Below are 12,218 nucleotides of genomic sequence, written 5' to 3' on the forward strand. Positions count from 1 at the left end.
ACAGATAATATAGTAGAATATAGAATATAAAATAATATATAGAATATAGTGAAGAGTAAAAGAGGTAACGTTGTATAGGCGACACATCTGACACTTCATCAAAATGCTAATACTACATTTATAATAGTTATATTACATACAGTAGTTGATTGCTTCTGATGAGATATTGCTACAGATGTTTGAACTTATTTGCACAGTACTAAAGTTGCTACTTGCTAAGACATAAATGAGTTCAACTAGTTCAAATGTTGTTACTAAGAAGGATTGTATTCACAAACTTAGCAATGGATTTACAAAGAGTTGGTATAGTTCAGTCCTGGAGGTCTGGGGTTTAGGGATTCAGGGCAGATTGGTAATGGAGCCATCGTGTGCACATGTAAACTAGTCTCTATATGTGACACGTGAATGCGGGTCTACATTCAAACAAATAAGCACCAATCCCACTGCATGTGTAGCCTCAAACCTTCAGGTCAAATTGCAAATGCAAATGCAAATTGCAGCCAAAAGTGTATCCAACCATGTCATTGACTCCCAAAACTAATTCAGGAATTTAAGAGCAAACCTCTTAAGATCTCGTGAACACTATGTGTATTCAGGTGTGCGGCTGCGATGGTCTCAGCTCTAATTTTGCTCTCAAAATTGAACTGAACAAACAATAGCTTACAGTCCCAGGTGGGTTTTCTTTGGGAAAACATACACCCAGACATTTATTCTATGACTAATAGTGAATAAATGTCTTTTTCAATGTAATCCCAATTCAACAGAGCAGTATCAATGTTGCCATTACACGTGTGGTTTATGTTTTTTCCAGATTTAATTCAAAGCTATTACTTTTCAGATCCGCTAATTTGTTGATGCACTGTTTTGATGTCGAGTCAACTACACATTACGATATGCAGGACTGTGCTGAAATGGTGAGCAACGTGATGCTGCTGATTACTGTAGTTTTTTGGTGGTGTGCTTAGTGTAGGTGGAGGTGTGTGGGAGAGGCTGCATTCTGTGCATGTAATCAATTCAGCCTCTCCAGAGCCAGCTTGGTACAATGCTGTGCAACAGTGCTTCACTTGAAAGAGCCAACAAGGAAGACATTAGCCTCTCACTATGCACGTTAACTCGCTGCTGGATTATTACAGGGGTGAATCTTTTTAAGTGAGCGTGTGTGAAGCTGTCCTGTGTGTTTTAGTGTTTCTTCACTGTACTGAAAGCTCTGATAAAGTGAAGTGATGAGTGTTTGCTGTGAATTTTCACTCCTGCAAAACTGGAATTTTTCTGTAGGGTTCTGGCAAGATGCAGGATAAGCAAAGCAATGCAATTTTTGTTACATAGGACATTTTCTATAAACTTAAAACAAACTTTAAAAGATTAAACAAAGGAAAAGGAGCTAAGCTGGCATTATGCTTCTAAACATGGACACAGTTGGTCCACACAGTCAGTCCTTTGGTGATTTACAAGTGTAGCACATTTTATTGTCGACTTGCTTGTTGAGGTTTAGTTGAGAGTTACAGTGAGCATTTTGCCCAGGTTACTGTTTCTTTTGAGTTGCAGAAATTGAATTGTCTGAAAGTCATCAGATGATACTGATGTAAAGTGGACCATCATCTACATAATTATGATAGAAAATGTTGTTATTGTGAATAATGTGAAGTGGTGGGAGCATGTGGCGATTAAATAAAACAGGACCAAGAATTAAACCCTGTGGAACTCCATATTAAATCATTTAAACCAGTTTATGACTGCTCACTGTCATCCCACCTAATTTTAAAATGTATCCAACAACAATTCGTCCACACTGCGTCTAAACTGTATGAATATATGTATGATTTTGGATGCTGAAAGGCTACAGAAATGTCGGTTTGCATGATTACTGATGGTGTCGGTGAGTTTTGTTTCTGCAGGAAAAGCAATTTCTAAATTAAACAAAAGAAAACGGCCACTGTGTTTGTGGGGATGATTCATGAGCTACCACAAGCAGACTGAATATTTACTTTAATTTTGAAGGAGCCTCCGCTGAATTATTGTTGTTGCTCAAAGTGAAGCCTTGAAGGAGCTGTATTGCTGCATGCCTTTGTTCAGCGTGTTTGGTTTGAAGGCTATTTCCACAGACTCCCACTCCTCTGCTCCCGCTCTGTCTCTCGCTGTGTCATCTCTTTGTCTGACTCACTCACTCACTCACTCACTCACTCACTCACTCACTCACTCACTACATTTTCATGCACACTTTAAACCCAATTACGGCTTATAACGGCACAGAAGTAATAAATTGTTTAGTATCCTCATTAGCGCCACATAAAAGAATTTTGTTTTTTACTTTTTCACTAGCGAGGACAACATTTGTTAACAACATGAAAAGACTGTGAGTGAACCGTGAGCTCTTGTACTTCTTTGGTCTCTTGTTGCGTTGTGGGGAAGCTTCGATGGGGTAGCACCCGGGCGGGCCGGCCCTCTCAGGATCCTATGGAAAGTAGGAATGAGAGAAAGAGACAGGAGAAAGAAATGGGGTGGGCAGGATGGGTGCAGAATACGAGAGCAAAAGAGGAGGAGAGGGGTAGGTGGGTATTTATAGGAACCTTGTAAGTTCAGGTGTGGTCCTGCTCCTGAAACTCTGCTAATAACTTCAATTGTGATGAACATCTGATCAGTTTTCCCCAGAGAAGCGAGCTGAAACTTGGTCTAGTGATATTGCATTCTTCCTACTGATGTAATCCTGCTTCCTTTACTCACACAGGCCTCCTGCTCTGCAGCTCGGGAGGTAGAGCAGGTTGTCTGCTCGTCAGCTGATCAGCATTTTGATCCCTGGCTTCTCCAGTCTGCACGTCAAAGTGTCCTTGGGCAAGATGCTGAACCTCAAATTGCTCCTGAATGTGAACGTGTATAAATAGTTACCTCCTAAAATAAACTGATGACGAGTTTGCTCCTTTTGCATGGCAGCCAGTGCCATCAGTGTATGAATGGGTGAAAGAGATATGTAGTGTATATAAGCACATCTCTGTGCTGATTTACTGTACTGTAATTCAGCTCAAAAACATACACCGTCTGCCGTTGTGAGTCTAATTGAGGTGTTTGGGCATTTTTCTGTAATATGGAGTACTACTCATACTTTTGTGAAAACACTCTCCAGCATTAATCGCTCAAATTTAAAGATGCCAACTTACATTTTTGCATGGAAAGAAAATAAACACACTGTGATGTAATCCTTTTTTTTTTAGATAATCTCTAACCACAGGACACTCCTGCACATTATGAACACGGTGGTATGGGCGATCAGCTTTCACCACTTTGAACAGAGTTTTCAGGTTTATCCGCAGTAGTGCAAACGTGGCCTCACTCATTCACTCACTCATTCGGCCTCTCTCCCTCCCACTGCTTTCAAGAGAGATTCTGCGTGGGCTTACACTTGAGTTTCTGCCATGTGCTTTCTACCCCTTGTACACACACACACACACACACACACACACACACACACACACACACACACACACACACACACACACACACACACAAATATATACTCTCCCCCACACTTCCTAACACCGGCCAAAGATTTTATGAGTTTGTGTATTTGTATCTTTGACTGTAACACAGTGAGAGAGAGAGACAGATCTGGAAAATAATTAGGATTTCTGGGATAATTTTCACAGCTCAGTTAGAACATTACTTAGCAAATTAGCAGTGGATAATGACCCTGTCATCAATGAAAGCATTAATGATTACAGGTCATCAAATTGGCTTGGTTGATACTGACTTGAGTAGTGAAATGTAGCCAAATGAACATGTTTTTGGCAGGGGTATTGCAGCCCTTGTGTATTGTATGTTTAAACAGTATATTTACCTAATTAAAAAAAATATAACCCAGAGCCTGCTTTTGCCACTTGCACAGAAAACACTCAGATGTAATTTCTGGTATACGTTGGCTTAGAGATTGAATGTTGGTTTGCTCCTGATGCTGTTTTTCAGTGTTTATGTGTAGGTGGAGGGACATCAATGTGTGCGTGGGCAGATGTGAGTAGAAATGCCTGCCAGGTGTATGTGGCTGTGCATTCTTTGTCTCTCACCATACAAGTCTGCTACACTAAATGGATATACTGTACCGCTGCATAGCATCGAATCAGTATTTTTTTTTTCTTCCACCTTCCTTTAAAACGACTCCTCTCCAAAACTGTCCTTGAGTTACATCCATTTGCTGCCTTTTACCTATTTTTGTCATTAAATTTGTCAGACACCACAGGCAAAAAACATTAATCGCAAGAAAGGGAAGACGGGCTTTGTACCAGCTACTAATGGATGTTTATTTTTATGTTTTTATATGTCCCGGTTGCATTTCCTCTATTTTAACCCGAATGTCTTTTTTTCCTTTTAAGGCCATCACAAGTAATAGCTATTCATTTAACTGTCTTAACAAAATAGCAGTGTAACAGTGGAAAATATCTCTGAATCCAGTATACTATGCACATAATGTGTGTTTGTGTCTTGTCTATTAGGATCTTGGCCACTGCTGGTGCCCACATGAACATCCCAGTGGACCTTCGGACCCTGAGGGCCGTGCGAGTCCTGAGACCTCTCAAACTCGTCTCGGGGATCCCTAGTGAGTCTGTTACTGACCTCTAATCCTGTGCTGTAAGGTCAACCAAGCTGGTGTATTATTGCAAATAACAAATGATTAGGCCATGTAGGACTTTGTCAGAATGTCAGTATGTCAAAACAAGTTCATCACAAAATATTCAGAAAAATACAGAAGTATCCGCTGTTGCACAAACCAAACCAACAAACTAAATCTCTCTACTTTATGAGGTTGGCTATTCAAACCCTGTGTAGCCCAGATTTAAGGGTTATGGGAAAATAGATGCTAGAAAAATGTGAAAAGATCATTCAAATTTGGCTGGGTGGTTAATAACACTTTCAAACCCAACTGTGTATTTGCCACATTCAGAAGCTGCTCACTGGCACTTTTGTTCATTCCGAACCTGCGAAAAACAGTTTAGACATGTAGAAACATGTTGAGTGACATGAAAAGCATGTGTATTACAGTTTTTAGAACATAGAATAGATCTTTATTGTCATTGTCACAGGTACAACGAGATTGAAAGTGCTTCTAGTCAGTCAGTGCAAAAATAAAATCCTGGCGTTAAAGTGACTAGTAAGTGTTAGCAGTTTTCCCTGCTTGACAGCTAATTACCACATTTAGAGTAAGACTGCATTCTGTTTTGTTCAACTCACCGTGACGATACAAACTCATATTTGTGTTCACTTCACGTACAATTCCAAGCGGGAGCCAACAAGCAAATAAGGTAGAACTGACAAAAAAAAAAGATTGTTCTTGAAAGCGATATCTTTTCCTTTGTGAATACTTTAAGGCCTGCAGATTGTGCTGAAGTCCATCATGAAGGCGATGATCCCGCTGCTTCAGATCGGCCTTCTCTTGTTCTTCGCCATCCTCATGTTCGCCATCATCGGTCTGGAGTTCTACAGTGGGAAGCTTCACCACACCTGCCTGCCATCTGTCGACATCCTCGGTATGTTTCACACAGCGCTAAGAAGTCTCTACACACATACTCTACCACATGTAATTTTGTTTTATGTTAAGTTCAGTGTGAAAGTAAATAGTTGGACACAAGAGAGCTTTGCATTTGGTCTTGACTTGAGTGTTTTAGCAAAGTTTTAGTTCATATAAGTATAAATTTTGTCTTTATCGCCTTTGCCAACAGTATCAGTGCCTTTTAAAAGGTTGTTGTCATCTGTTTGTGTCTTATTTGTTATCGACTTTATCAGCAGGTACATCAAATGTGTGGTTTACCCATTGTTCTCAAACAGAGGGTGTCAACATCTTTGTTTGAGAACCCGTGGCTTTCATAGATTACAGTATCAGCGAGCTCAGAGGTATTATTAGACTTGTTGCTGGCTGATTTAGCTACTGCTCAATTAGTCAACAACTACTCTCTAATCACGCACCACACCACAGCATTTACTGTCATCGCCGAACACAACTCAAAGATGGATTGAGATATAAAACCTGAATAACTTCATAGTATTTAGAGCATTAAAAGATATTTACATCTAAGATCCCCTCCAGAATAGTTTTAAGACATATAAAAAATAATCTCCTTTGAATAATAATATCGTGAAAAAATATTTTTTTTCCACAAAATGTTTACACCAATTTTACAGAATATGGCTGAAATGGAATATTGCATAACATATAATATATTTTATATATCGTAACCATGTTTTCTGGGTGTATTATCACCTGAAAGTAAGAATCATTATGCTTGTGTTACCTTAAAATTAGTATTTTATATCTGCAGATGCTGCACGTCCTCTTCCACAGAGTCTGCAATGTTCTCTAGATATAGGTGTGGTCGTCCAGGTTGTCAAATGCTGACAGTGGTGTTCAGTTGGGCGCAATCAGCAACTTCACCACTTAGTGCCATTACATCCTGCACAAGTGCTTATTTAGTTGTTCAGCAACGAGCATTTAAGTGTTTCCTTAAAGCAACATTTCAACAGCAGAAGCGGGAATAGTTTTTATATTTTGGAGAAATAATTTGGAAATACATTTATTCAATATGAAGTTAAAGTAAGCAACCAGTTAGCTTAGCATAAAGACTGCAAACAGGGAGGAGGGTGTACCAGGACCTCTAAAGTTCATGAATAAACACTATATCTGGTTTGTTTAATCTGTGTTAAAGGACACGTTATGGTTTCAGCATAAAATGGATGGTTGGAAAAGGATATGACTGGAGTGTGAATTGTTGAATATCGTTGTGTTTGATTTACAACAGTTAAATACTATTAATTCATCAATAGTAGCTACAGGAAAGTCAGCACGCTGCTGCCCAGATATATATCCATCAAGAAAAGAGCATAACTAACTATATTCTTTTTCTCTTTGTAGAAAATGAGACTGTTGACTCTTCCGAGTTGGCATTCGCCTGTGGAGTGAGGAAGTGTCCAGAGAGGTACGACTGCAACGACACCTGGATCGGACCCAACGACGGCATCACGCAGTTCGACAACATCCTGTTTGCTGTACTCACCGTCTTCCAGTGTATTACCATGGAGGGATGGACAGCCGTTCTATATAATGTGAGCTCAAGAGTTCAGTTCAACCACAAAACATCACACAGTTGTCGCACGTGTGTAATAATGAATTCATGTTATGGATTACAGACTAACGATGCCTTGGGTCCCACATGGAACTGGATATACTTCATTCCTCTCATCATTATTGGCTCTTTCTTTGTGCTGAACCTGGTGTTGGGTGTCCTGTCGGGGTGAGTGGGACTCTTCCTACGTGTCTAACATTCGTGCTTCTGTCTGTGTCATGATGCCAGTTTTTTAATGCCTCCCTCTCCAGAGAATTTGCCAAGGAGAGGGAGAGGGTGGAGAACAGGCGGGCCTTCATGAAGCTACGCCGCCAGCAGCAGGTGGAACGAGAACTGAACGGCTACCGAGCCTGGATAGACAGGGCAGGTACTGGGCAGCAGAACAACCTCACATCTGCAGACACACATCTGTTGTTTAGTTACATGGAGCCTACAGTAAAGTTGAGGCTTAAATTCATTCATAAAAACACAATAGAAAGCACAATGTAATGATGAATCAAAAGCATTTAAAACCTTTGTATGCACATGTATGTGTCTGTGTTTGTGTGTGTGTCCTGTGTGTCAGTAGTCAGGGTAATTGGGGGGGATGGATTAATCACCTAATAATTAACAACTAGCCTACAAGCACAGTGTGTGGTGGCAGTGGGGCAAGCCCCAGGTCCGGCCACTAGAGGCACGAGAGGGGAGCGGGAATCCCCATGACCCAAAGTGCAGAACCCATCAGTATTTTTTTGTGAAGACTGATGTGCCAGTGAGACCCCCATGTCGAAGTGTCCTTGGGCAAGATACTGAACCCCAAACTGCTCCTGAAGGCTGCGCCATCGGTGTGTGAGTGCGTATGAATGGTTAGCTTCTAAAAACTGATGAGCAGTTGGCACCTTGCATGGCATCTAATGCCGTCAGTGTATGAATGTGTGTGAATGGGTGAATGAGATATGTAGTGTAAAAGTGCTTTAAGCGGTCAGAAGACTAGAAAGGCGCTACATAAGTATAGTCCACTAACCAGTGAATTTCTTTCAATTTTGGTTTAGATATTGGGGGTTGTGGATCTGGAGAATACACGCATCCATTAGTATCAATGTTCTTATTTAACTCTCACGCATTTCCCAAAGTGTCAAACTATTCCTTCAACTTCAGGACAAAGTTCACCGTTAGTCATTTATGTGAATTAAGATGAACAGATGAACTGTACGATTACAGTCATTTAACAGCTACATGGTCAGTCTTTTTTTCCAGGTGATTTTATAAAGCGATCCCTTTGCTACAGACAGAGTTTGGACCTACAGTAGAGTAGCTGCACAAATACACACACACACACACACACACACACACACACACACGCGCAGAGTGCTGTAATGGCAATCTACATTGCTAGTCTCCCACGCAAGTAGAGGGTGAGAAAAAGGTGATACTGACTCACTGACTTAAATTCGTGTGTGTGTTTACATGCATGTGTGTGTGTGTGTGTGTGTGTGTGTGTGTGAGAGAGAGAGAGAGAGAGAGAGAGAGCTGCAGTGCATATTTATGTGTGCGTGGATGTGGGTGAGTGTGGGAAGAGGGAGAGAGATATTGGTAGGATGTAAGAGCTCTTTCTCTAAAGAAGGTCATTCTGGCCTTTCAAAGCACACGTTTACATCAGTTTGGCCTCACTTCCTGTAAATGTTTGCAGACATCCTAAAGAATACGAGCCTGAAACACTGTATGTTTCCACATCTGATGATTTGTGAACTGTGCATAAATGAAAACGAATAAGTCTGTGCATAACCTCCAGTTTTATTGTGTTACAGAGGAGGTAATGCTCGCAGAGGAGAATAAAAGTTCAGGGAGATCGCCGTTAGATGGTGAGTTTAAACACACCGCACACTACACTTAATTACATTACATTATTACGTGTTATATAATGGACTCAGATTAATGGCTATCTGTTTATCTGTACATCAAAACATGTCAGACCTCGTTCCGGTCAACAGTTTAACCATTGTCAACCATTGTGCAAGCTGCAGGTAACCATAGCAACAATACTAATGCTTGTTTTAGCAGTTAAGTCTCAGCGGCGAAGCTAAAGCCCCTTTCAGACATGCACTCCATTACATAAACATGTTGGCAATTTAACATGTCGGTCTCATGAGTCACTTCTATGTAAAGAGATCACAACAGTAATCTGACAAGGGAGGATGCACGTTGAGTTCGGTCTTATTAAAAGTGCTGTAATATTAATTATCAACTCCTATACACAAAGAAAGTCAGTCTAATAAAACAGGAAATGTTGTGAGTTGTTCAGGAGATTTTTCCCAGGTCAGATTGGTTTGTAAATGTTGTTTTTTCTCAGAGAAGTTGGATAGAGAGATAAAATATATATATATAAATCAGACCAGCAGTCTCCCTACTTATATTTTTCAACTTTAATTTGTGTTTCTCATTATAAAACAGGCAGTAAAATTAAATTAAAGTTATAAACTACACTAATAAATGGTGAAATTGATGAGTAAGAAGCTGGTGCGAGTGTTGATTATTCATTAATTCAGGCATCAGCTGCAAAATAAGTTTTTTAAAACCCATCACAGATTTATCCTGCGCGAGAAATTCTTCTTTTATGTCATTAAACTTTTCAGCTCACCTCTGACTAAAGCCATAACAAACATGTACGCAAAAGATACGAGCTTAACCACAAATTAAACACACCACAATCGCAGCCTCTCAAGTGGCCACGGACTGTTAAGGTGAACTTTAAGTTTCTTTTTTTCCTTTTTATCCTTTTGAAATCAGAAAATTCAAAGTTGTAATACGTTTTTGTGAAACATTTTCAGTGCTAAAGAGAGCGAGTAAGAAGACGGGTGCACGGAGAGGAGCACCAGGGGACGAAAAGTTTACAGACACGTCTACAGCCAGTGAGTAAAGGACTTTAACATTTCAGTCTGTTCGGTTTAGTTTGTATATTTCGCCTACATGTTCCCACTTTCTCACCTTTCTGTCTTCTTATGGTTGAACTTCTGTGCTCTGTCTCTCTCAGGCATGTCCCGATCGAGGATGAACTTCCGCAGCGGCCGCCGTGGCCCCGCTGCCTACCTGCGACGTAAAGAGCGCATGTTACGCATCTCCATCCGCCGCATGGTGAAGACGGACACTTTCTACTTGATGGTGCTCAGTCTTGTGGCTCTCAACACCATCTGTGTGGCCATCGTCCACCACAACCAGCCCGACTGGCTGACCATCTTCCTCTGTGGGCTTTTTTCTTTGATTTAAAAACTAATTCAGGTCATATCTGATGAATGTGTTCTTTTTCTTCTTTGTCTAATGGATTTTTTTTGTTTATTTCCTCATCTCTAGACTATGCAGAGTTTGTTTTCCTCGGGCTGTTTTTGGCTGAGATGTTTTTGAAAATATACGGTCTGGGTTTACGGCTCTACTTCCATTCATCTTTCAACTGCTTCGACTGTGGGGTGAGGTCCTTCATTTCTTCTCCTCTACTCCATATTATGGTAGAAATGAATAGAAAAACAGACTCTAAACTTAATAGAACAGTTAGGAATTTTATAAATCAGCAGGTACAGTAAGCCATTCTCACGAATAATAAAGAACATACAAACATTAACACAAGCCTAGGGCCACCACATACATAAATACCCTCTAATATTAAGTGAAAATTAAAGATAAAAAGGGGCAGGCACTTTACATTGTAAAGATTATTGGGGATTAATCCAGTTTTGAAAATAGGACAGAAGAAGTTGCCAGATGGTATAAAACCTTCTGATTGAGCCGTGAGTAATTAAGATTCAAAGCAACATTCAACATCAGAGTGTTATACCACTGTCGTAAATATGGACAGTTGTACACGTGTATTTGTTATGATTACATTACTTGTGATTACAATGAACTAGCAAATCGAACTTTGCCAACAGCCAAACATCAAGCAAGTGCAACAACACAAGACATAGCAGCCGGCTTATATTATTTACTAGTCGAACAGCAAGAAGCCCAGCTCGGCTGTCTTTCAGCCTTTTATTTCTCAAAGCTCTTGCCACGTCAGTCCCAGATTTACTCTTGTCTGATAGCCTCTTGCTCAGTCACTCCCTCTTTTTCACTTCTTGGCTTCCTCCGTCAATGCCTTCCTTGGTGTCTTTGCATCTGCAAGAGACTAAGCACAGGCACGTTTCCCAGCTCCGGGTCTGGTGCTCACTCCGGTGTCACTCCCTGTGCGCATGCACTCTTCCGAGTGGTCCAAAACGTCTACGGTGCAAACACTAACGCTCCCCCAGTACTCTATAAGCATTACGTACGTCTCGTGTAAGATTATACGCTCACCACAAAGTGACATACAGAGTGAGAATGGCAGATGCACCATCATTTTCTGGTAGAAAAGTTACATAATATCGTTTTAACGGTTCGAGTTTGAGGTGTGATATTACATCGTTTTTCAGCTGTCAAACAAGCAGTTTAAAAAAAGGCCACAACAGAAGCTTGATCAGCTGTGATCTTTCAGCCCTACAGGATGCTGAATTTGGCCACAAAGGTTTAAGACCAATAACTGTACCACACAGATTCATGCACTTCAGATCACAATATGTTTTTATCGCGATCACTGTTGTGTTTTGCAGGTCATTGTCGGCAGCATCTTTGAGGTGGTTTGGGGCTTCTTCAGACCTGGCATGTCGTTTGGGATCAGTGTACTGAGGGCGCTGAGACTTCTGAGAATTTTTAAGATCACCAAGTAAGTGGGACAACAAGACTGTTCACATGAAAAAAAGCATTTCAGCTAAATTAGGCCTGTAGTATATTTGCACATATATTCTTACAGAGCTCTGTTCAAAAAGGCAAACAGTCTGTGATTTCTTTCTCTCAGATACTGGGCCTCTCTCAGGAACCTGGTTGTGTCCCTCATGAGCTCCATGAAGTCCATCATCAGTCTGCTTTTTCTTCTCTTTCTCTTCATTGTGGTGTTTGCTCTGCTGGGAATGCAGCTTTTTGGAGGGAGGTGAGTAAAGCCTGTCAAAACTGACATCCTCGCTTCTCTGTAATCGAGGACAACTTTCGTCTCTGTTCTGGATCCGTGGGGCTGATTTTCACAGAACATTTTAACCTACATATCTGATCACGCCGCAGTTTTGAAGCGGTAGCTAC

At 40.7% G+C, this 12,218-nt stretch overlaps 1 protein-coding gene across 5 annotated transcripts in view; it reads left to right on the top strand.

Moving 5' to 3' along the window:
* cacna1eb (calcium channel, voltage-dependent, R type, alpha 1E subunit b) overlaps positions 1–12,218 on the top strand; it is a 55,878-nt gene that overhangs the window by 20,793 nt on the left and 22,867 nt on the right. For all 5 annotated transcript variants that reach the window (XM_027291260.1, XM_027291246.1, XM_027291250.1 and 2 more), the window contains 11 exons: positions 4,479–4,582; positions 5,352–5,510; positions 6,890–7,080; positions 7,165–7,268; positions 7,352–7,467; positions 8,888–8,941; positions 9,908–9,988; positions 10,111–10,320; positions 10,428–10,540; positions 11,696–11,808; positions 11,941–12,072. In XM_027291260.1, coding sequence (XP_027147061.1) covers positions 4,479–4,582; positions 5,352–5,510; positions 6,890–7,080; positions 7,165–7,268; positions 7,352–7,467; positions 8,888–8,941; positions 9,908–9,988; positions 10,111–10,320; positions 10,428–10,540; positions 11,696–11,808; positions 11,941–12,072 — 1,377 coding nt within the window. The remainder of the gene's footprint in view (positions 1–4,478; positions 4,583–5,351; positions 5,511–6,889; positions 7,081–7,164; positions 7,269–7,351; positions 7,468–8,887; positions 8,942–9,907; positions 9,989–10,110; positions 10,321–10,427; positions 10,541–11,695; positions 11,809–11,940; positions 12,073–12,218) is intronic.

This window comes from Larimichthys crocea, chromosome II, assembly GCF_000972845.2.
Source record: "Larimichthys crocea isolate SSNF chromosome II, L_crocea_2.0, whole genome shotgun sequence".
Classification (NCBI taxonomy): Eukaryota; Metazoa; Chordata; class Actinopteri; family Sciaenidae; genus Larimichthys; species Larimichthys crocea.